Source organism: Nuphar pumila, chromosome 11 (assembly GCF_984573655.1).
Source record: "Nuphar pumila chromosome 11, dmNupPumi1.hap1.1, whole genome shotgun sequence".
Lineage (NCBI taxonomy): Eukaryota > Viridiplantae > Streptophyta > Magnoliopsida > Nymphaeales > Nymphaeaceae > Nuphar > Nuphar pumila.
Window position 1 is genome coordinate 14987576 of NC_143259.1, and position 26037 is coordinate 15013612.

At 39.3% G+C, this 26037-nt stretch overlaps 1 protein-coding gene across 1 annotated transcript; it reads right to left on the reverse strand.

Moving 5' to 3' along the window:
- Nucleotides 1–1185: 1185 nt before the first annotated feature.
- Nucleotides 1186–24630, reverse strand: LOC149822075 (inactive poly [ADP-ribose] polymerase RCD1-like). Its single transcript, XM_089980489.1, has 7 exons — nt 24494–24630; nt 10758–12070; nt 10395–10636; nt 10161–10270; nt 9742–9930; nt 8297–8392; nt 1186–1594 (listed from the first exon to the last, which is right to left on the reverse strand). Exons 2-7 carry the CDS (start codon nt 11948–11950, stop codon nt 1559–1561), a joined length of 1866 nt encoding a protein of 621 aa, XP_089836615.1. The 5' UTR covers nt 11951–12070; nt 24494–24630; the 3' UTR covers nt 1186–1558.
- Between the last annotated feature and the right edge of the window lie 1407 nt (nt 24631–26037).

Sequence of the window (26037 nt, forward strand, 5' to 3'; positions counted from 1 at the left end):
TCGAGGGTTAATCGAAGGAAGACGCAGAATCAGTGAGATGGCAGAATGGAGCCAGTCTTTTTTGCCAATTCTGTTCATTAGAGACGAGGAATCGGCAGTAGAATTGGGCATGCTCTTAATGATACAGCTTAGAGGAGGAGAAAGCAGGGCTTGGGCTGACAAACCAGCGAACTGGGATATAGAAGCAGAAAGTAATATAGATCTGTAATTATGTAAGCAGATCATTTTTGTGTGCATACCTGATGTGGATATGTTTCGTCAATAAAGGTAGGGAGTAAAGGTAGGGAGCCTATCCCAGCATTCTTATGAAAAGAAGAAGACATCTGGTGGAGAGGACTGGACTCCTAGAGCAAGAAAGGTGAATCTACAAGGAGGAAGGCAGCCTGTGGCCATCTGCTCACGGTCAGCACCTCACCGCTGGTGTGATAGAGGTCGCCAGCAAGAGAGAGAGAGAGAGAGAGAGAGAGTCTGTGTAAGTAAAATTAGTGCAGGGTTGCCACCGAGGTGGTATCCCATGTGGTAAGCGGGGTCCTGTGCCAAGCTGAAGGCCCAGGTTCAAATCCCTCTGATACATGGGGCTTAAGAGTATGTGGTAGGGGTCAGACTAACCCCAGCTTGCATTTCAAAAAAAAATTTAAGGGAAGGGTTAAATTAGCAAAACTATTTTTTAACTAATCTCATAAAGCAAACCTTAGATCTACACAACTTTAGCACCAACCATGCTGCATCTTTTGGCCACCTTCCAAGCCTGCAGGACAAGTAATGGACATATTGATCCCAAGTATTTTCTTACCATGAGACACCATCCATCTTCACGATTGGATCACAATATATGATTAGCAAATTTCTAAATGAATTCAGGTCCTCCCAATCACCTTTTAAATCAACGGCTATCACCTTCAGATGAATGGCACAGCTTGAAACTGATAGAATGTAAGATGGCTTGGACAGCATTGATTTTCCTGGTCATTCAGGAGAAAAAAAATGCTGAATCCTACATTTCCCAACATCCGGGATCAACCGAGGCATCTAAACCACTCAGAAATTCTTACACGAAAAGGTCTTCAAAAAGAGACCAAATGCTAAAGACGTAACTAAGGCCATTCAACCATCTCAAAGGATAACAAACAAAAATAAATAACTAAAGCCACCCAGAAGAATCTTAACCTCAAGCCAAACAACAGATGAAATACGAATGTAAGTTTTACCATCAAGTGATAAAACAAGATATGTACATTTTATCACAAAAGCACCTAAAGATATGTTACAATCAGTAGCAGCCCCTCTTCATCATGAAGGAAAAGCTGACGAGCACACTGACTTGAGAAAAGCAGAAGGCAGCCCACGTTGTAGACAGTTTCCAAAATTCTCTAATTCTACATAGAGCAGCACCATACCCACATACATACAAGTCCCAATTATTACTATCAATAATCAATGTTATCATAAATTCTCTAAATAAAAAAATTACGCCTTTGATTATTGTTATTAGGGTTAACTCCACCCTTTCCATGTAGCCTTCAAGATACCATCGACATGCAACTTGAAGCTTTCCTGATTAGTGATTAGTTACACCGCTTCCTGATCCCGGTGACTGCAAACATAAGTAACTGAAATCAGGAATAATAAGAAACACAGCATAAAACCAGAGAATGAATTGTGAACAACCAAGAAAACGTTCAATCGCAAAAAAAAAAGAATGATGACAAATGGAACATTTTTCTATTTAATTCAATTAATGTACAAAAAAAGAGAAAAAAAGACATGAACATATCAAACAAAAAGTCCAGAGAATCAAAGAACAAAGTGTGACCTCCCAAGCTTTCACCAGGAATCATATCCTTAGATCTTATTGTAAAATTGTCTATGAAAAGAAAATACGCAAACGAGCACAAATAATATAGAAAAGATGTGCACGAAGGCACTCTCACAACACTTGAACAAAGTACGCAAAAGCGTAAAAATAATAAACATGCACAATGGCATGTATTTTATAGAAAGAACCAAATGCTTGAGACTCTCAAGCTTTTGGAAAACAAGGGGGGAACACCCCTATTTATACAAGAAGAGGTGCAAGGGGGCTCCCAAAGGAGTCGTTGGGGGCCCCCAACGACTCTATTGGGGGACCCCCAATGCACCTTTTATGAAAATGCAAAAAATAAAAAGAATAAAAAGAAAGAAAAATACAGCATATTCCAAATGGAATATGCGCAAGAGGGGAAATTACAATAATACCCTTATCGGGTAAACATAAAAATAAAATAAAATATATATAAATATATATATTTATATATATAGAGATACATATACATATATATATTATATGTATATATATCTCTATTTATATAAGTATATATATTTATATTTACATCAATGAATTTAGGAGATACATTTTAACACCCCCCCTCAAACTTACGGTGTGATAACCGCAAGTTTGCCAAGGAGGAAATGAAATCTGGGCGAACATAGAGCTTTGGTGAAGAAGTCAGCAAGCTGATACTCAGACGTTACGTATGGAAGATCAATGACCTTCTTCAAGTATTCTTCTCTGACATAATGACAGTCCATCTCTATATGCTTTGTTCGCTCGTGAAAGGTGTGATTCTTGGCAATATAAATTGCACTTTTATTGTCACAGCACAACTTTGTTGGTTCTCTGATAAATACTCCCATATCTTCCAAAAGACTTCGAATCCATACAATTTTCATGGTGGTAGATGCCATTGCTCTATATTCGGCTTCAGTGGATGACAGGGAGACCTTTTGTTGCTTTTTGCATCGCCATGAGATCAAGGACTCACCTAAGAAAACACAGAAACCAGTGGTGGAGTGACGGTTACTAGGGGTCACCTCCCCAATCTGAGTCAGTATAAGCAAGCAATTTCAATTCAGAGGAAGAGGATAGAAATACTCCCTTATTTACCGTTCCCTTCAAATATCTAATGATGCGGAGCACAGCACTCATATGAATGGTTGTAGAAGCATGCTGAAACTGACTGGCGATGTGTATAGCATGTGACAAGTCGGGTCGAGTAATGCTAAGATACATTAAAGACCCTACCAACTGCCTGTAAGGAGTAGGATCGGTTAGAGGAACACCGTCGTCAATCTTCATTTTTGCTCCCACAACTTCAGGAGTTTCGCATACTTTGTCATCAGAAATACCTGACCTGTCAATAATCTCGAAGGCAAGTTTGGACTGAGATAGAAAATAACCACGTTGCGAATATGCAACCTCAATTCCAATAAAATATGTCAGAAAACCTAAGTCTGACATCTCAAATTTTGAAGTCAAGACGGACTTAATACCCTTGACTCCTTGAACATCATCACCTGTAATTAACATGTCATCAATGTAGAGTAACAAAATTACAATCCCTGCATTAGATTTTCTAGTAAACAAAGCAGTGTCAGTATAACATGAGGAAAACCCATTTTCCAACATTACACTGGTAAATCTATCATACCAGGCTTTGGGGGCCTGCTTTAAACCATAGAGAGCCTTACGAAGACGAAGAATTTTATCTTTAGGAATTATCATGCCTGGTGGGGCATCCATATACACTTCTTCGTTAAGATCACCATTTAAGAAGGCATTTTTAACATCCATTTGAAAAATGTTCCAATTTTTAATAGATGCAATAGTAATAAGACACCTAACGGTAACCATTCGAGCTACAGGGGCAAAGGTTTCTTCGTAATCAATTCCATATTCTTGCCCATACCCTTTTGCAACTAAGCGAGCTTTATACCTTTCTAGAGAACCATCGCTCTTGGTTTTAACTTTAAAGACCCATCGACAGTCTATAGTTTTCTTTCCTATAGGTAGAGTTTGGAAATCCCAAGTTTCTGCCCTTTTAAGAACATTAAGTTCACTTTGCATGGCTTCTTGCCATTCTATACATTTTTTAGCTTCTTCAAAATTTCTTGATTCAAAATAAGAGTGAATGGCACTAAGACAAGCCCTATATCGGGGTGAAAAAGAGTCAAAAGATACAAAACGAGTTGGGGGTCTTCTATTCCTTTCAGATCTTCTATGGTCAAGAATAGGAGAAAGCTCACTATATTGATCAATAGCACTTCTAAAGGTGTCTTGGTTTCTACGAGAGTAGGTTATTGGCTCACTTGGAACTCTATTTTCTTGTTCATTGGGTGAGTTATGTTCACCAATATCTACATCATTTTCCTCATCATGGTTTAATGATACCTCATCATCACTAGATATATCATCATTACTAGACAATAAGTCAAATAAGAAGGAGTAATCAAAATTTTCTTGTTGAGAAACATTTTTTTCAAAACCACTCTCATTTTCTAAAAAAGTTACATTTCTAGAGACATATAGCTTATCATCTCTAAGGTCATAACAACGAAAACCTTTTTGAGTTTCGGAATAACCAAGAAAGGCACAAGGAATGGCCTTGGGAGAGAGTTTGTCATTCTTATCCGTAAGTATAAAACACTTACATCCAAAGACTCTTAACCTATTATAATCAGGTTCAAGCTTATGTAATACCTCAAAGAGAGATATTTTTCCTAATATCTTAGATGGTAAGCGATTTATCAAATAAACAGAAGCAAGAGCTGCTTCAGCCCAAAAGTTTTTAGGAATATTTTGAGATATAAGAAGGGTCCTAGTGGTCTCAATAATGTGCCTATGTTTTCTTTCAGCCAACCCATTCTGTTGAGGTGTTTTAGGACAAGACCTTTGGTGAATAATTCTGTGATCCTCAAGATATACCTTAAATTGATTGGAGAGATATTCTCCTCCAGAGTCACTTCTAAAAATCTTTATGTTGTTGAATTGATTCTTAATCATTGAATGAAAATTTTTAAAACATGAAAACACTTCATGTTTAAACTTAAGAAAATATATCCACGAATATCTGGAAAAATCATCCACAAATATTATGTAATAAGAAAAACCTCCTTTTGAAACAACAGGTGCAGGTCCCCAAACATCCGAATGAACAATTTCGAAAGTTTTAGAAGAGAACATAGTTCTTTGCTCAAAAGGTAAACTTCGCATTTTCCCGAGAATGCAGTCATTACAAGAAAAAGAGCTTTTACATAGGTCTTTTGCAAAATGTAAATATGATAACTTGGTGATATTAGGATGACCAAGTCTTTTGTGCCACACATTTATATCTTTATGTCGAGCAACATTACACAAAACTTTTGGAACTTGAAGATATTCCATATAGTATAAATCTCCTCTTCTAAAGCCTTCCCCAATCAATTTCCCGGACTGGCGATCCTGTATTAAGCATTTATCACAAGAGAATTTAATATCGCAGCCATGGTCCGTGAGTTGAGAAACAAAAAGGAGATTTAAGTTAAGTTTAGGTATAAATCTGATTTTTGGAATAGAAAATTCTTGAGTTTCAAAATTACCTATTCCTTTAATTTCAAGAGAGGTTCCATCAGCAGTGGAGACATAAGATGGGGAACCATTTTTCGAATAATCGGAAAGTGAAAAAATGTTTGGGGACATATGAAAGGATGCACCGGAGTCCAAAAGCCAAGAGATTTTACCTGGAGAGGAAGAAGTGGATACGGCCGCACCGGAGGTAGATCCCTTGAGGAGAGGTTGAAGAGCTTCCACTATTTGATTTATAAAAAGGGTCTCACTCGAAGATGCCTCATCCTTCTGCGGTACACCAGTGGTAGACATGGCTAGAAGTTTCTTCCATTTGGGACATACGGGTTTGATATGCCCCGGTTCTTTACAAAAATGACAAATAGTTTTGCTATAGTCCCTTCTTCCTCTTTGACCATCATTTTCACCTTGATTTTGAAATTTAAAGTGAGGGGGACGATAGGTTCTTACATTGTTTCCGGGTCTGGATACGGCATTGACCTCACTATTTTCTTCAATATTACAAAGGACCGCAAGAACATTTGGTCCTTGTTTACATAAATTCATACGAGTCTCTTCACCACTTAATTTGGTGAGAACATCTTCAAGAGAAGGGGGGGAAAAAGAGGAGAGAAGAGATGACCTTATTTGCTCAAATTCGGGCCTTAGCCCATTCAAAAAGTTGAAGAACCGATCTTCTTCAAGTTGCTTGTGACGGAGCTCAATTGCCTCTCCACTCCATTTTGGTTCAAGCATTGCAAGCTCATCCCAAATAGAGGAAAGATCGGCAAAGTATTCCATAATCGTCATTTCACCTTGAGTAAGGGAGATAGCCTTCTTTTGAAGGTAATACTTATGAGAGAGATCCCTTGAGGTGTACATTTTTTCAAGATAATGTCAAGCTTCCGATGCTTTTTTTAATTTAATAATGTTGGCATTAATCTTGGTTTCCACGGATGAGAAAAACCATGAAAGAATCTTGAAATTCTTCATTTCCCATTCATCGTGTTTCTTGGAGTATTCTTCAAGGGCTTTGGTTCTTTCTTCTCCCTCAAGAATCTTGATTTCGCCTCCATTTACTACGGTAATCTTGGGTTCCAGTTCCGGAATTGTGCCAAGTACATATCCCCATAGGCCTTTCCCTTTTATATGAGCCTCCATATTTCCGGCCCAAGCATGATAGTTGGACCCATTTAATTTGAAACCAAGAGCAAAATGGGACTCTTTTTCGCCCATTAGAGAGTAAAGAGGTAGAGAAAAAAGCGTACCAACACAATATTTCCAACACCAACTTTGCACAAGATTCTTCTAAAATATTTGAGAAGAAATATCCACCACTTCAAACTTCAAAAATCGAAAGGCACGTTTTTTGAGGCACTCGAAAATGGAGAATCCCACGATCTTCAATAATCAACCTTGCTCTAATACCATGTTAAAATTGTCTATGAAAAGACAATACGCAAACGAGCACAAATAATATAGAAAAGATGTGCACGAAGGCACTCTCACAACACTTGAACAAAGTACGCAAAAGCGTAAAAATAATAAACATGCACAATGGCATGTATTTTATAGAAAGAACCAAATGCTTGAGACCCTCAAGCTTTTGGAAAACAAGGGGGGAACACCCCTATTTATACAAGAAAGAGGAGGTGCAAGGGGTCTCCCAAAGGAGTCGTTGGGGGGCCCCAACGACTCTATTGGGGGACCCCCAATGCACCTTTTATGAAAATGCAAAAAATAAAAAGAATAAAAATACAAAAAATAAAAAGAAAGGAAAATACAGCAAGAGGGGAAATTACAATAATACCCTTATCGGGTAAACATAAAAATAAAATAAAATATATATAAATATATATATTTATATATATAGAGATACATATACATATATATATTATATGTATATGTATCTCTATTTATATAAGTATATATATTTATATTTACATCAACGATTTTGGGAGATACATTTTAACACTTATACAACACCATTTCTTTAGAATTCTCAAACTTAACATGTGCCACACACTCACCTGTCGAAATTATTGTTTTTACAATAATCTGGCATCTTCATCATTGAAGTTTGTTGATGTGATAAATGGTCCTGAGAAGCCGTTAATTTAGCACTTCCAGAAAACTCTAACTTTTTGAGTTTGTGCCATATTAATGTTCCTTTAAATAATATTTCATATTCAAACTGTAACTCTAGACTGGTTACATGCGAGACTCGTCTGGTCTGATATCTAACTTCAAGTACAGAGACAAATCCATGCTATTTAGCTCAAACAGTACCTAACAGGCAACTATGTCATGTACATGTTATGAAAATATATATTAGAATATTTATTCACAACGTCATATCAATTTTTAGAAACCTATTATCAATTTTTTTTAAAACCTTATCAATGTCTATTAAAAACTCAGATAGGATGTTTTGAAACCATAAATAGGCATTTCAATTAAAAGCAGCTCGAACTTTTTAAAATCCTTGCTATGCATTTTCGTCAACCATGAGCTGAATCTAGGTTCACAAAAAGCACTTTGTCAAGTTTTTGGCATCTAGACATGCATTTGAATATAAAGGGATTCATAGAATTTCTCATCAGGTCGCTCAAAATTTTATTACTATGAGTGATCAAAGCTTTCTTGGCTCCTACAATCAAAATGCACCATACTAAGTTGCTTTTTTATAACAGAACTAAAACCATTAGAATACATGACCAACAACCAAAGGAAAACTTTGGTTCAAATGATAGTCCAGCATAGCTCATCAGAAAAAAAAAAGAACAAGCCTCAACTTATATTTTACAGGAAGAAAATAGATTTATGCTAAAAGTATAAACGTGTGGCCCAACAAAAGAATCAGCCATTGAAAGTACTGTCTTAACTTTATATAGGAAGTTGTATTAGAAAGAGATCACAAGTGCCTCTCTAACTTACCTTGCACTGAAAACTCTTCAATGTAGACATCAACACCTTGTCACCAAGGATCCATCTCAACTTCTTAATAAAGTCACCTCGAGTTATTTTCTTACACTAACATTCCAGCCAACAATGAAAAGTTTTGTTAGAGACAATCAATAAACAGTGAAAAATACCAATAGTTTAGAATTTGAAGAATATACACATGAATTGATCAAGGCTTTACTGACTAAATAATCTATCTTAAGACATTAAGGGCACGTTTGCTTGGCCCCACCACTTTGGAGTCCATTTCCAAATGAGAAATAGAATCATATGAATCAGAATCACATGGGGGTTGATGAGAGAACGATTTGCATGGAAAATGAGAATCGGACTTGTATTTGCAAAGGAAATGACAAAAAGAACCTCATGCCCCATTTTCTCATATTCGCTTAGACATGAGAAAATGGAGCAATATGAAAATCACTCTCATTTGTGTGAGAGGATAATTCTCATGGTGGCTAAACCAAGGTTGCCAAACTAGGAAGCGGAAGCGGGAAACGATACGGGAAGCGAGAAGCGAGGCATTTTGAAATTTATAGGAAGCGGGAAGCGAACTATCAATTTGAAAGTGAAATATAAATAAAAAATAAAGCAATATGGTAACTGAATAGGAATAGAACAAGAAGCAAATAAAACCTAAAATAAAATTGATTATTCTTATATTTCATGATTTTTCAGTAAAAGAGTTAAATTTTTGTTAACATCTAACATTGATGGTTACCAATTTAGAGAAAGTACATGGGAAGTGAGTGAAAGCATGGGAGGAAATACATGCAAAACATGAAAAGGAACGCGAGAAAAGCATATAGGAAACATATACCATGTGTGTGGGAAGCATAGAAAAAGTGTGGGAGAATCGAGATTCCCATGAAGTTTGGGAAGCGAGGAGTATCGCGCTTCCGAAGCGAGTTTTTGGGAAGCGCGCTTCCCACCTACCTAAGAAGCTTCCGGTAACTCTGGGCTAACCAAACATGCCCTAAAAGGAAACCCAGCAAACTAAACCATCATCAGCTATGATGCCTAGGTACTTCAATCACAACCACATAACAGGATATATTATTTTTATTGATACGTACTCGCTACTTGCAGGCATGGCACTTCTAGGTGTTTCAACATGTGAACCCTTTGTACAATACCACCAAATGGCAGCCCACTTATTGTAAACAAGAGAAAACAAAGTATCATATGAACTTTTAATTATTGTTATGGTAAAGCCTGCACAACGACCTTATTACAACAAATGCATGCACTTAAAACGCAATTTCGAAAGCCATTCTACCACTGTATCAACACTGTTTTCGGAACAGATTTGTATGTATGCTCATGGTCTTGAAAAGAATATGTGCAAGTCACCAAAGCAAGTCTTCAGTACAATTTATTATTCAGAATAAAGCATCACAACAATATATTCCAAGTACCTTGAATTCATTGTAGTAATTATCCACCAAATCCTTATCCAAAGAAGAAATCTTATCAGATATAACATCAAATAACATAGGGAAAGACATCCACGCTGATGTAGGAGCTTTGGAAGGCCTCAAAGAAAATCCTGAGATCTTCTTCTCAAAACCCTTGACCTTAGATGATATTTGTTGGGAACTCGCAAGCTACAAAGAGAGCAAAAAGGAGATAAAATGGAAATAAAGGGTTAAGAAAGATTGAATATCACTAACACAAATTATGGAATATTGTTAATAAGCAGATGACAGGAAAAAAATCATGTAAAATGAGCATTAATTCCTAGACAATGAAAATATTTACTGAGCTACAACTAACATTATCATGACAAGATCATGTAGGAAAAAAAACCAACAGAAACTGTAACTCAAAATTTTACCGAAATAACAGTCGCTGGATTTGGTTGAAACTCGTTCTGAGGATGTGTCAAATTTGTAAGTTGTGATATTTCATGTTTATGCTGGTTTTCTCCTACCCCAGCAAAACAGCCTAAAGAAAATAACCAACAATTACATGTTCTATCAACTATTAAAGTAACACAATCTTGAATAAACCTACTGGTACCTTATAGATGTTAACAAATAAGAAAATGCAAAAGATAGGAGAAAATCACCTTTAGAACCTGAAGGCAGCACAAAGCTCACTACATATTCTGGGTAAATATGTGTATTCATATGACAATTCCATATTATGTAATACGTTGGTTTTTCAATATCATCTACACCACTATCAAATTTCTCGTTACTAGGTTGAAACTGTTTAGAATGCAGAGGAACTTGTTCCATATTTCCCATTATTACACGACATAACACCATATACTGTGTATCATTTTCATCACCATCAACAAAACTAGCACTGCAAAAAAAAAGGAAAAATGAAACAGAACTGGAATCAACAGATTTGACAATATAATGCAAATGGACCAATTCGAAATAAAAATTAAACAAGTGACAACCACACACATAAAGTTATTGACCTGATAGGTGAGCGATCTGCTGGTAGAAGATGAACCCCAATGCCATGAGCCACTCCACACCTAGGAAGTTCTATATGTCCAAATCCATGCAACATGACCTCCAATACTGCTTTAGAAGAGGGAAACCAAGCATAACGAACATTTGAATCCCCATGATGTATTTTTGTAATTTCAATCTGATTTTCAAATGACCGAAGTATAGTTTTTGTAAAGTTGTTTGTAGGTGAATTGTGATGGATCCCTATGATGTTCCTTTCACTGATAAATGTGCCAAATCCTGCAAGGAAAATAGCCTTGATTGCATTGTATTTACCGTCATTGGCTGACAATCTAACCAATTTCTCATCCATTAGCTTTAAGTCAGGAGTCTGAGAGACATATTTGCTGACTTCACAGGATGATGATATTGACTTCCTGGTTGCAAGTTCAAATCGTCTGCTTTCATCTGTAGTTTCTTCAGTTTCTACCCATGCATTTCCACCAGAGATGGCTTCATGGTCTGTCTCTTTATCACCCTTAGGTTTCCCTTCGAAACAAAAAACTTTGGCTTGACCAATGCCTATTCCACAATCTTCTGTCCTTGAACTATTAGTTCTACTAATATTAACATTACATTGTACCTGAATTTCACGTGTTCCATTAGGTTCTGGAAGTTCCTCTTTCCTTACATCTGAATAATAACTCGCATGCTCATCATTGCTTTCAGAACATAGTTCGGGAAAGAAACACGCGCGAGATTCATCAATCCATGCAATTGGTCGCTTAAATCCAGTTTCTAGATTGATCATAGCCATATGCGAAAAATCTACCAAGGTGCAGTGACCTTGAAACACCACTTCTATGGCAGATTGTTTAGCTTTGAAAGCTTCCTTGAAGACACAAATATCATCCATCGGCATGTCATCCCATTCTCCATTTTGGTAATACATGACACGTTGGGGTGATCCACTTTTCATAAAATTCGAATAATTTCTTAGCAGTGCCTTTCCAGAGCAACATCTGCAGCAACCACTGTAGCCTTTCGATGTGGCCTTTATGTAGCGTTTATTGGGAGATTGATTTAGTTTAGTATAGGGCGGGAGTGTGCATGCACCAGTGGTAAAATAAGCTCCACAATGAGCGGCACGCTTTCTCTTCAAATCAACTAAAACACTTTTGCCATCAGCCGATGCCCTTGCGTTCTTCACTTCCATTTCTATTTATAAATGCTAAGTAACCAATCACCAGATCCACTAGCAACAAAATAAGTATGATGCTATGCAAGTATTTACAGTTATAAACTGTACCACATTCGGGAATTACTAGTGAACACCCTGACAACAAAGAGAACATGGAAAATTAATACTGTGATACATGCCATTAGAAACAGACTTTAAGTCATGCACATGAAAATACAATTATATTGGCATCTAAAAGCATCAACAATATACAAGAGTGACATGAACCAACTTTAAGTTCATATTTTTCTCATTATATCAATCATACATCCAAAACTATGTCACATAGACAGGGTACGACACTAGTACAAAGGGAGCAACACAAAAGTTTCCATATATATATATATGTGACTGCCTATAGTATGTACAATCTAGTTGGAAAATCATAGATGCAAGTTGCATCAACTCAATCTGACCATATAGATGTGTTCAACCCATTTTTTTTACTAGAAAACACCCGTTTAGCAGTGATTCTGCATCAATACAAGCAGTGTCCCAATATAGGCTGAACAATTAAAAAGATACATACAAAATGACTTTTAGCAGTGGTTCTAACCTGTTCCTCGATTTTTAGCCGCAATTCTAACTGCCACTAAGGACATGTTTGATAGAGCGGGATAAATTCTTCCCAAGGAAAACCATTTGGTTTTCAGTGGGGCCCACACGCACTATCAAATGCATGTGGGTGAATATACCAAAAAAAAACAGGGAAAAAAATTGCATGGGGGACCATGTGACTTTTCCCCGGATAAGTTTTACCATAGTGAGAAACTTATCCAGCCATCAAACACACCCTAAAAGTCGTCTTTTGACATGTCCATGAGCTCGTTGATATAAGTGATGGTCCAAAGAATCCAATCTGCACAGATGTGACTCTCTCTCTCTCTCTCTCTCTCTCTCTCTCTCTCTCTCTCTCTCTCTCTCTCTCTCTCTCTCTATATATATATATATATATATATATATATATATATATATATATATATATATATATATCCTAATTTTATAAAAGCAAAAGCAAGGGTAATAGATAGTAAAAATTAGATGCTTCAATACCTTTTTAAAAATGACATTCTTGCCATATGTTCTGACAATGTAATTAAAAGTTTGTTTGGCTATTTTCTCTATATAGCTTGAAAAAAAAGTCTTACATGACATATCATAATTTTTTCAAAAGCTCTTGAGCTTCCATTTATAACTCTTCTTCTTATTGTTATAATAAAATCACAATAATAATCATCATAAGACAGGGAACTGGTGAGAACCACCTCTTTTTCTCTCCTCCCTCTTTCTTAAAATACTTCAAATAACTCAAAAATGATTTACTATCCAAAAAAATATCTCTCTCAATAGGAAACGGAATCTCTCTCTTCCCCTCGTAAAATATCTCAATAAATTACTCCTCTCCTTTTCATTGGCCATAAAAAAAATCTGCATGGGGTTGGCCAGCTCCATGCATAACGTCTCTCTCATCAATAATGATGCAATGGAAGGAAATCAAAAGTTGCACTTATATGATTTAGAATAAATTTAGAACCTTTCCTTCCTCTAAACATATCTTATTGATCAACATATCTCATTCCATGTGCTTTAGCAAAGATATTTCGCAGTGATTTCCCACCTCACAGGCTTCAGATTCAAGGTTCCACACATAGGGCTTGACAGTTTTACAAACACAATCGGGGAATATAGTATTTCAAAGGTATGCTTTGTCTCTCATATATGGTTTTAGAAATTTTATAGTTATTTCATAGTTTTTTATTGACTAAAACACCAAAAAAATCAGTGTCCTCATGTCTTCTGATTTTTCCAATATTCGTATGCTCCCATCATTCGTGCATATTGTACATGTTACATCTACATTTGGAGTTCTCTGCTTTTGTTGCTTCAATGCTGTTTGAATTATGGAAAGTTTCAAGCTTTGATGATTATGGACTCCTTTTGGAGATTTGAGTGCTGATTTTTTTTTGTTAAATGGAAATGGGTTATTCAATTAGCCCCTTAGGGGGTTTTGAAATCGTGCCTTTTATTGTTTCATATATTTTCAACGTTGCCTTCCTTTTGGCATAACCACAAATATTGACAAAATATTTCCTATTTAAAGTTTAAACTATGTTAACATGGTGATGTTAACAATTATTTTTAATAATGTTTTACATATTATTGATTAAAAAAACATATTTCAACTTTTTGTCTCTAATATTTTCATATAAACCATATTTTTGGGGTAGAACACCCAGATCAGCACATGCTTGTTGGTGGTAAAAAGGAAATTGGTGGATGTTCATGTGCTTCTCTCTCTAGATTTCCATCCAAAGGCTCTCCAAAAGTTCAGAGTTGTGAGCAATTCAGATCAAGGTTGTATCATATCGTTACCCCCAAAATAAGATATGTATCATATCGTAAAAATCATAATTTTTAATAAAAAAAAAAACTAACCAAAAATCTAAAAAAATCATAACACATGAAACAATGATAAATTATACAAAATACAACCATAAAATCACATATGAAGCATTTATGTCTCTATGAGCTGCATAAGACATCGTCAAACATCAATTACCTCACAAGAACAATGCAAAAATATTAAATATCTTGCAATTAGGAACATGCCACAAGACTCATACTTTAATATTACATAAACAAAAATACTATGGCAATAGTTGCACTCAATTTTCAATCGGTTTCACTCATTACTTGAGTGCCCCATTGTCATGCTGGATCATATGATGCCATCTTTGTTGGAGTGTGGAGCCTGATTTATACCTTGACATAAATATCTAATTTTTGCGGATTCAGGGGCAGCACCCCCTAAGGCAGAAATTTTTTGAAGGGTATCTGATGCAGTGGAGATGCTGGCAGCATGACACCAGTCGACTGATTGTAATGACCCAACTTTTAAGGTCGAACGATGCCCACAAATGGAGGAATACCCACTGGAAATCAGTGGGCCTGTTTTCTTTTATTTGCAATAATGGATTCAATAAACAAAAGGCAGTAGGCTGAATGATAAAGTATGTAAACAAATGCAATAAGGAATAAAACAATGGGTAAAGGCAAAGAAAGGAAACTACTGAACAATAAGGCTGCTGCCAGAGAAATCTATAATCTGTGTCCCACGAAACCCTAAGAGAGGGTTTTTTAAAGACTGATGCTGGACCCGAGTCACGGGTTTGGACCCAAATCGCAATCCGGGTCGGCTTCAATCGGCTATTGGCTCTATGATGTTCGAACTGGACCACGCCTGGAGTAGGTGCGCAAGGGTACATCCCTGCGTTGTGGCTCCGTACCTGCGATGGGATCGGACACGTGGGTCCGATCGTCTGCCCTTTGTGGTGGATCGGGTGGCACGATGGATCCAATCGGGTCTTGCCCTGCATCATTCTCCCCTGGTTGGGAAGAAGTCGGCTCTAACGACTTGTCTCCACAGTAAGCATATAGATCAGACACGTTGAAAATAGGCGAAATATGCCAATCGTCGGGCAACTCAAGGAGGTAGGCATTCAAACCCAATCGTCGTAGGACCTTAAAAGGTCCATACTTTTTAGGACTCAACTTGCCATAGGTGCCTACGGGAAAACGCTCGGGACGCAAGTAAACCCAACCTAGCTAACCGACTTGAAACTGGACATCGTGGCGACTTTGATCTACAAAACTGGACATCACGCATATATTCTATGGCATCAAATGTGTTTGGGGCCGGGTCTGGGATATCGGACACAGGGGCTAGGTCAACGATATGGGTGGGTGACCGACCATAAACCACTTGGAACGGGGATTTTCCTGTCAACCGGTTAATGGAATTGTTATATGCGAATTCGGCTTGAGGCAATACGAAGTCCCAAGTTTTGACATTCTCCCCAACTAGACTCCGTAACAGGTTTCCTAAGGTGTGGTTGACAACTTCGGTTTGGCCATTTGTTTGAGGGTGATATGCACTACTGAACTGAAGCTTGGTCTTCAATAAAGCCCATAGTGATTTCCAAAAATTGCTCATAAAGCGCGTGTCACGATCGGAGGTGATCGTGCGAGGTAACCCATGGAAACGAACGACGTCCTTGAAGTAGTAGGAAGCTATTAATGAGGCGTCAGTGGTTCGTTTACACGGGACGAAAATAGCCATTTTGGAGAACCGGTCAACAACGACTAGAATTGAATCAAAACAACGTGGAGTTCTGAGAAGGCCCACTATAAAGTCCATGGATACATGCTCCCACGGTCGCTCAGGGATGGGTAACGGAGTATTCAGACCACTATTCTGACGATGGCCCTTAGACATTTGACACACATGACAACCTTGAATGAACTTGACAACGTCTTTGCGCATTTTGGGCCAAAAGTATCGTTCATCTAACAGAGCGAACGTCTTATCATGTCCAAAATGCCCAACTAACCCTCCCTTATGTAACTCAGAAATCAACTAAAGCCTTAGGAAAAAATTAGGCACACATAACTTGTTCCCACGAAAAAGATAACCATTATGAATACTAAAACGATGGTCGATGGTGCGATCTGAGGAAATACACCCTTCCCAGACTTGCTGGAAATCAGGGTCTATCGGGTATAACTCCTTGCACTGTTCGAACCCAATAACATGCACTGACATAGTCATCAGAAGGTTGTTTTTCCTACTAAGAGTGTCAGCCACCTTGTTCAGAGTACCCAATTGATGACGAATCGTGAAGGTGTACTCTTGCAGGAAGCTGACCCACTTGGCATGACGAGCACTTAGCTTCTTCTGACTATTTAGGTACTTCAATGCCTCATAATCCGTGTACAAGACAAACTCCTTATAAATGAGATAATGCCTTCAATGACGAAGGGCTTGTATCACGGCATAGAACTCCACATCATAAGTGGAATACTGGCCTGAGTCAACTTCTCACTAAAGAAAGCAACAGGTCGGCGGTTCTGACTCAGGACGGCGCCAATTCCCACTTTAGAGGCATCGCACTCAACCTCAAAGACTACATTGAAATCAGGGAGAGCTAGGATAGGAGCACTAGTCATCCTTTCTTTGATGATCGTAAAAGTTTTTTCAGCAGCAGGCGTCCAATGGAAACTAGTACCCTTTAGGCACTCTGTGATAGGGGCCATGAGGGTGCTAAAGTTTCTCACGAAACGTCGGTAAAAAGTAGCTAACCCGTGAAAACTACGGATCTCTCCTATAGTCTTTGGGGTAGGCCAATCGACAATCGCACGAACTTTTGCGGGATCTGCCTTAACTCCTTCAGATGACACAATAAAACCTAAGAACACGACACTAGATGTCATAAGCTCACACTTTTTCGCATTGACATACAGGTTCTCTCTCCTCAAAATTTCTAAGACCTGACGCAGGTGACTCAAGTGATCGGACAAAAACGAACTATAAATCAAAATATCATCAAAATAGACAACGACAAACTTTCCTATATACGGACGCAACACTTGGATCATCATGTTCATGAAAGTACTTGAGCATTGGATAACCCAAACGGCATGACTAACCACTCATATAGCCCATCACGTGTCTTGAATGCCATTTTTCACTCATCCCCCTCTCGTATACGAATCTGGTGATGCCCGCTTTTTAGATCGATTTTGGAGAAAATGGAAGCACCAGATAACATATCAAACATATCATCCAGACGGGGAATGGGAAAACGGTATTTGATCGTGATGTGATTGATCGCACGACTATCAACACGCATACGCATGGACCCATCTTTCTTAGGAGTGAGCAGGGCGGGTAATGCACAAGGGCTAACGCTCTCGCGAATAAACCCCTTTTTCAGTAACTCCTGAACCTGCCTCAATAACTCGGCATGCTCAGAAGGGTTCATGCGATAGGCGAGGAGGTTGGGGAGACTCGATCCCGGCACAAAATCAATGGCGTGTTGGACTACCCTCGTCGAAGGTAATCCATCAGGCAAGTCATCTAGCATAATGTCGTGAAACTCCTCTGTAAGAGGGGAAACGTCCGCAGGAATGGTCTCAAACGAGCTCATCAACGACTTTGCCACAAGGGCATAACAATAGCCAACTTCCTGACAATGGTCCAAAGAAGGCCGGTACGAGAGGCTCGCGAGCCTGGGAACCCGCTCAAGCTTATCCACGGTGGGAAAATCGGTCCCCTTGATAGGGAGAAGGACAATCTTATGACCCTTAAAAAGGAAAGAATATGTGTTCTTGCGCCCATCGTGAATGGTTTTGCGATCAAACTGTCAAGGACGACCCAAAAGAATGTGACACGCACTCATGGGGGCTACATCACACCATACCTCGTCGTGGTAATGCTCCCTCATAGAGAATCAAACTAAACAACGTTGGGTGATGGGAACCTCGTTCCCTTTCTTGAACCACGTCATCTTGTATGGTTGAGACAATTTCTCGATGTTCAGGTTCAAGGTAGAAACAACGCCCTCGGACACCATATTCTCACAAGCACCGGTGTCGATAATAACGTCACACGCGTAACCCTCACTGTTGCACCTAGTTCTAAAAATGTTGTTCCGCAACCATTTCGCAGGGGTCGACTCGCGGGGTGCAGTCAGAACATGACGAATGGACAATAAATTTTTGACGTTGTCGTCGAACTCTACGATTTTCCTCTCATCCTCATCCTCGACCAAAGACTCACTCTCACTTTCGGATGCTGACTCCACAATACCTTCAACAAGATGGGTGTTCTTGCTCACGGTGGGACACTTAGATGCAACATGTCCTAACTCCTGACACCTAAAACAACGAATGGTCGACTCACTAGGTTTGGCTTTAGACCGGGTATGGAAGGCTGGTCCTGGCTGGTCAAGTTTGTTAGGATCTGCTCTAGGCTTTGAGTCCTCCTTTCTAGGGGAGCTTGCTCCCCTGGTTGAGAAACTCGACTTAGATCGACTGGATGGTTCACTACGGGAGGTCCTATATTTCTGCCTCCTTTTCAGCTTTTCCTCGACATTCATGGCATAACTGCTAGACTGATCTAATGACTCAACAGTGATACAACTAAAATCATCAGAGATAACAGGACGGAGACCAGAAATGTACCTCGTGACATGCTGGCGGGCGGTTTCCTCGATCTGCACACGCAGGGAAAGACGATGAAACTCCGCAGTGTATTCTGCCACAGTTCGGGTGCCTTGACGCAGGGTCAGGTACTCCTTTTAGGCTCTCTCAGCGTGATCTGAAGGCACGAATTTTGACGGCATCAATCTCTGCATCTCCTCCCACAACTGTACGTGCTCGAGTCTCTGCCACTCTCTCGATCGCTGCAACTCCACCCACCATGTCTGTGTTAAGCCTCTCAGCCGAGTAGACGCTAGGGAGACACAACGGTGCTCAGCGACTGTGTGGTAGTCGAAAAAGAACTGCACGGCATAAGACCAGTCGAAAAACTGCTCCGCATCGAACCACCCCGCAAACTCCGGAAGATCCAGCTTCACCCCATAAGTGGAGGGGTGCTCCAGTGCTCTCTACTGACGAGCCACAACCATTCCTGCAGGATACTCATTCCAGAAAATGTCATCGTCCCGTACTGCTTCATCGCCCTTTGTGCGGTACTGCTCGCCTGGATGCTGTCGAACTCCACCGATGGGTGGTCGACGCTCAGGTCGCGCCGGTCCCTGTTGAATCTGCCACAGCCTGGCTATCCCGCGGGTGGGGGCCATCTGTGGCTGGCGCTGTTGCATCGAGATGTAAGGGGGTCCTACTAAAGGTGAACGGGTTTGTTGGACCTCGGGCTCTACGTGGGTAGGAACGAGGTAAAACGGGTTTGGATTATGACAAGGGTGTTGGACCTGGGTTTGGATCGGTAATGGATTAATGGGTTGGTTTGGGTTCGGGTATCTAGTTGGGTTGGTATAGAACTGAGATGATTCGCCCGACTGGATATGGATCGGGCCTAATCCTAAACTATTTGTCGGACCCAGATTTGCATAGGTTGGATCGGGAATTGAGTTGTGGGGGTAAAAGGTGTGGTTGGAACTCAATCCACGATCTATACGATTATGGGTCTGGTTTTGACCCGGCTTAAAATCAAACTGCAGCTCCGCCCGGATCCGATACAAGTTTGGGTCGGTATAGGATCCATTTTTGGGTTCAAAATTAACAGGTTCGGTCGGATTCGTAGGAAACTGCGAACCGAACCCAACTGGGTAGGCTGGATAGGAGGGTGTGAGACCCGGACCCGCTCCCGAAAACCCAAAGGGTGGTCCTCGATAACCGGGTCTGGACCCAATTAACATAGGATCTTGACCAGACCCTGAGAGGTCAGGCCCAATCCAAGCAAAATCAGCCCCCCGAACCTGCGGGTGGGTTGCGATATTACCCCCGCGCGCAGGTGTTGGGAAGGTCGACATACCCTCCCCAGCCCGGGCTAAGTCTGGTGCATCGGCTGCCTGACCAGGTGGCACAGCCGGGCCGGGCCCACCCTGCAGCCCCTGCCGCGTGGGTCGGTGCCTGGCAGGCGCACCCAAACTGCGGTTGGGGAGCCTCGCTTCAGTCTGGTCCGGCATCATGCTCGAGCCACGCGTGTCGTGCCTGACCTGCAGCCCCTGCTGAGTGGGTCGGTGCTAGGCAGGCGCACCCAGATTGCCATTGGGACCCCCCTCTTCCCCCAACCGAGTGGTTACCTCGCCACAGGGCATCATCGGTACCTCGGGGTGGGGAAACACGAGGTCGGCGTACCTGCGCAGCTCCCTCCTTACGTTTTCTGGTGGTGCGGCAATCTGAACAGTTGGTTGGGTTAGATCGTCAGCCACCGCTTCAACAAGGACGACAGTGTTGCCGACCCTAATCGGATCCATTCGTTGTGTAGAAGGCATAGGTGTCGTCGTCGGTGATTCGATCCTCGCAACCCTATTTTCAACCCCATCAAGTCGTCGTGATATTCCGGTCACGTCCCGGCTGATACGCAACATGTTCTCTTGCATCTTCGTCATCATTTCCATCATCCGCAACATCGGATCTGCATTGTCAGCATCCTCCTGCTCGATCACCGTTGCCGGATCGTCCCTCACCTCCGAAGCCATCTTGCGAACAAGGGGAAAGGCGCTGGCTCTGATACCACTCTGATGCAGTGGAGATGCTGGCAGCATGACACCAGTCGACTGATTGTAATGACCCAACTTTTAAGGTCGAACGATGCCCAAAAATGGAGAGGAATACCCACTGAAAATCAGTGGGCCTGTTTTCTTTTATTTGCAATAATGGATTCAATAAACAAAAGGCAATAGGCTGAATGATAAAGTACGTAAACAAATGCAATAAGGAATAAAACAATGGGTAAAGGCAAAGAAAGGAAATTGTTGAACAATAAGGCGGATGCCAGAGAAATCTATAATTTGTGTCCCACGAAACCCTAAGAGAGGGTTTTTTAAAGACTGTTGTTGGACCCGAGTCACGGGTCCAGCCTTGGACCCAAATCGCAATCCGGGTCGGCTTCAATCGGTTGTTGGCTCTATGATGTTCGAACTGGACCACGCCTGGAGTAGGTGCGCAAGGGTACATCCCTGCGTCATGGCTCCGTACCTGCGATGGGATCGGACACGTGGGTCTGATCGTCTGCCCTTTGTGGTGGATCGGGTGGCACGATGGATCCAATCGGGTCCTGCCCTACATCAGTATCTTTGTAATTTTACTTATAATAAATATTTTTTTACCTTAACCCACTTTCTTGAGTGAAAAAATAGTGAAAATGCACTTTTACTTTAGCAAACAGCAAAAACCTTCACCTTTGCGCACAGATCGACATCCAAAACGCTCTCACGAGTCCTAGGGTGCGTGAAAACCACTCTAATGGCTTCTACACAAATGAGGGAGTCGGCCCTCAAGAGGTCTTTAAAACCCAAAACTGAAAATTTACAATTCAACCAGTTTTTAAGTGTGCCCACCCTATATCGTACAATATAGGCATGTATAATATCGATATTCCTCATAGTAACGATATGTATTGTACCATATCGTACGATACGTACCACATTGATTCAGATATAGGGTTTAGGTCCGAGTCCAGTAAAGAGGCTTGCTTAAGCAAATGCTAAGAGCAATAATCCAAGGTCATCTAACATAAACCTTTCACATTCATACAGCCTATGTCACACAAACACTTAGCATATATAGGGTTCAGGTCTAAGTCAAGTAAAGTGGCATGTTTAAGCAAATGCAAAGAGCAGTAATCCAAGGTCATCCAATATAAACCTAAGAGCAGTAATCCAAGGTCATCCAACATAAACTTGTCACATTCATACAGCCTATGTCACACAAAGACTTAGCATGTGTATCCCATTCGACACAACACGACACTCAGACGCTTCATGGACACCATATGACAATTCATGGACATGGTCAAACCAATTTCACAAAGTCAACATTGTCATTAAATTTATCTATTTTCTTTTATGAACTTATTTACTTATTTTATATTCACTTGAGTTCCTTTTTTTAATTTGACATCAATTACATTATATTTCAATTTTAACTTAGTTTCATTCTTTGACGTTCCTAATTATAGTGATTTGCAATTTTTGTTTTATACATGCACTTCACACACATACAACATCTATGTGTGTATACAACCATGTCCCCACACAAATATGACATTAAAGCTACAATACATCATGCCATTAAAGCTCCATCTTATCAAGTAACCTTTGATTGGCCACCACAAAAAAATTGGCTAAAATTATGTAGTTAGATTGAGTCAATATGACTTGCACCTATTATACATTCATTAGCATCGAACATTTACCCACATCTCTCTCTCTCTCTCTCTCTCTCTCTCTCTCTCTCTCTCTCTCTCTCTCTCTCTCTCTCTCTCTCTCTCTCTCTCTCTCTCTCTCTAGTGTGTGTGTGTGTGTATATATAGGATAAGTCTCTCGTGTGGATGAGCTTACAGTAGCAATGAGTTGAAACGAGTAATATCTTATTGCTTGTGCTTTTTTAAGTGAATCCAACCTTACGGATGTGATCTACATGGTCTGTTTGGTGGGGATCGACTTTTGACTCATTGAAATCCTATGTAGGTACAGGTCTTTTTGGTGATTCAAAAATTAACAGATGTAAATGCACTAAAGTTTTATGACTTTAAAAGAGGTATTTTTTTGCCGAAAAAACACAATCCAAGGGTTGATCCCTAATAAATTGACTATGTTGAACACATCTATAGGGTCAGATTTAGTCAAAAGAACTTCCACCTATGAGTTTCAACTCATTGATCCTGTATGCAGTATGCACATTCACACCAAATACTTAACCTACACAGACATGCAAAAATGAACAATTATGGTAAATTTTGCAAAATACTTTAAGTTATAGACTGTCAACTACGAACTAAAAGTTTAAACTATGCCATGGGGACATGCCATTTTTTTGCCTTCTGTATAGTGGCATGCCATTGACAAGTGCACACAATATTTTAGTATTTTTTAAGTTTTTAATAGTTCCAATAATCTTCCACAAATAAATATATTTATATATATATGAAAATATTAAAAATACTTTTTATCAATTAAATAATGGAAAAATGTCCCATTTTTTAAACTATTTGGAAGCACCAACTCAAATTTATACTGTAGATGTAATTCAATTTCGTGTTTTTGTGATGTAGAGCCTAGAGCACATCAAAGGCATGTAGTTAACTAACAAAACAATGATCAATAATATACAATTAATGGCAGACACTTCTGATATTGAACACAGATTGGTTGGGTCACAAAATGGATCAAATGAGTCAAGTTAAGTTTGAAATCCAATTGACCCATAACCCAGGAATACCGACTACCAGTATGGGTACGAAACTGGTACGATTGCCTTGTAGAAGTGTCCATGTTGCATAGGTCCAAAATTGAAAAAGAAAACAGTTGATTATTACAATATGCATTTAATCAAATTTCCAATTCAAGAATCTAAAGAGTAACCTTTACCGATATATTATTGTGGTTACATGCTACAGATTTATCAAAGCAAAGATCAATATGGCTTGTCCACAAAAGAGGCCAAACCAAAAGCAACGGAAAAGAAAGAACCGATTACCCCAAACTCTCAATCATAACTACAAAATTCTTCAATCCACCATACTACTGAGATCCAAATACAGAATCAAGAAACAAAGTTGAAGAAAAAGATCAACACATACATAGAAAAGAACAATCAAACAAACATGAAACCCTAACAAAGAATCGTGCAAAAGAGAGAAAACTTGAAGCCGATCACGATAATCACACTCAAACGATAAATCCGAGCGAAATCAAAACCATCTGCGACATGATCAACAAATAAAACGACAAAAATTAACAAGATCAGACGATTTTCAGATAAGCAAGTCGACAAATTACGTTTCAATATATGCAAAACGAATTTTACAGAGGATTTCCTCAAACTGGACACAAAAATTAACAAAAAAGGAAAATTTCCGAAAAACTAATTTCGTGCTGAGAAAAGAAGAAAAAACACTTTAATTCCTCATAAAAGAAAAAAATACGTATTAATTCCTCGGAAAAAGCTAAAAAAATCACAGAAAGGGGGAAAAACTAACGAAAATTTTACCCGAAGCGATGAATGGACGACGATAGTTGGATATCCATCTTCATTTTCCTCTCTGCTGCTTTAATTTCCTTCCTGTTCCTCAGAAAGAGAAAGAGAGGGAGGGAGAGACCCTAGGAGAGAGAAGCGAGGGTCGCCTGAGAGGGAAACGAGAGAACGCAGACGCCGTTAAGAAGGTCTAACGGCCGTCGCTTTCTCTGTTACTTGAGGCCAAAGAAATCCCTAAAATAAATTTATTGATTTAATTAATCTGAAATTTTCTCCGTGTGAGGGTCTTCCTACTGTTTTTGACTTTTATAACTCAGAGGAACCGTGCCGTGAGGTACGCGCTCAGGTAAGCTTTGTGAGATCGCCATTATGGCCTCCACGGGAAACGCGCTTCCCCACGGCCCCAAATACTCGTACACACGTTTTTGAAAGTATCGCCGCTTTAACATGGCACTTTTTAAAATCCGTTAAATTTCTGACCTGTGATTCTTTCTTTATTTTAGATCACTAGTAGAGCACATGAAAACACCAAAAAATAAAAAAATAAAGTGTATGATTTTCATGGTGACGTTTGTTTTTATGAAAAACACCAAAAAAAAAAAATTTGTTAATGTTTGATACCTCATTCATGTATATTTGCTATAATTATTCGGCTTTGCAAATTGAAAAAAAAATTCTTCCAATCTACCAGTAGGATGGTAGTGGATTGGGAAAAAATGGGGCCTTGCCCTACCCTACGTGGACCTAATCCCCACCCCCACCCCGGTCCACTACCATCCCCATCTACTGTCTGTTTTATTTGACAAATGAGTGGGTTTTTCTAGCAGCCCAAAGATCGTGACCATCAATGCTTCAAAAAATTGTCATAAAAAATATTTTTTAATAAAAAAAACATGGTTTAAAAATTAATTCCTATTAAATCATGCAAAACACATTCATGGATTGAACAAAATAATACACAAGGAGATTTCAACTATACAACCTTATAAAAATAACTAAAATACCCTTAAAAAAATGGTATTGTTGAAAATGCATGGCTACTTTTTTAGCCACTACACATCTTTTAACTTAAAGATAATGTTTTTGCCATAAAACCCCAATCCCTTTGTACGTGAGAAGAGAAGTGTAACGCCTTTCATGAATTTTTTTTTCTTTATAGCAAAATTTATAAAAATCTTTAACAACAAAAATAGACGATAATTAGTCATCGATTTTAGAAGATGTCGGGCAAGTCACAGGCATGTGGCCAATCACTCATTGTCCACTAAAATATTTTATTTAACCAAACTAAAATGAGTTATTTATTATAAACAGTACCGCTTAGTAAAGTAATACTAGACATTAGATTTGTAAACAAAATGTTCAACAAAGTCTGGAAAAACCTTGAATCTTGATGTTGCCCTGCTTCGTATATCACATCATAGGTTCAATACGTGTATCCCCATAAAATGGGGTCAGAACCATTTCTGGTATAGTAGAAAAGCATTTCAATTCTAACAAGTATAATATGTTGAAGACATAAAAATCACTATAGGGTCATAGTTGGAAACATCGTAGCT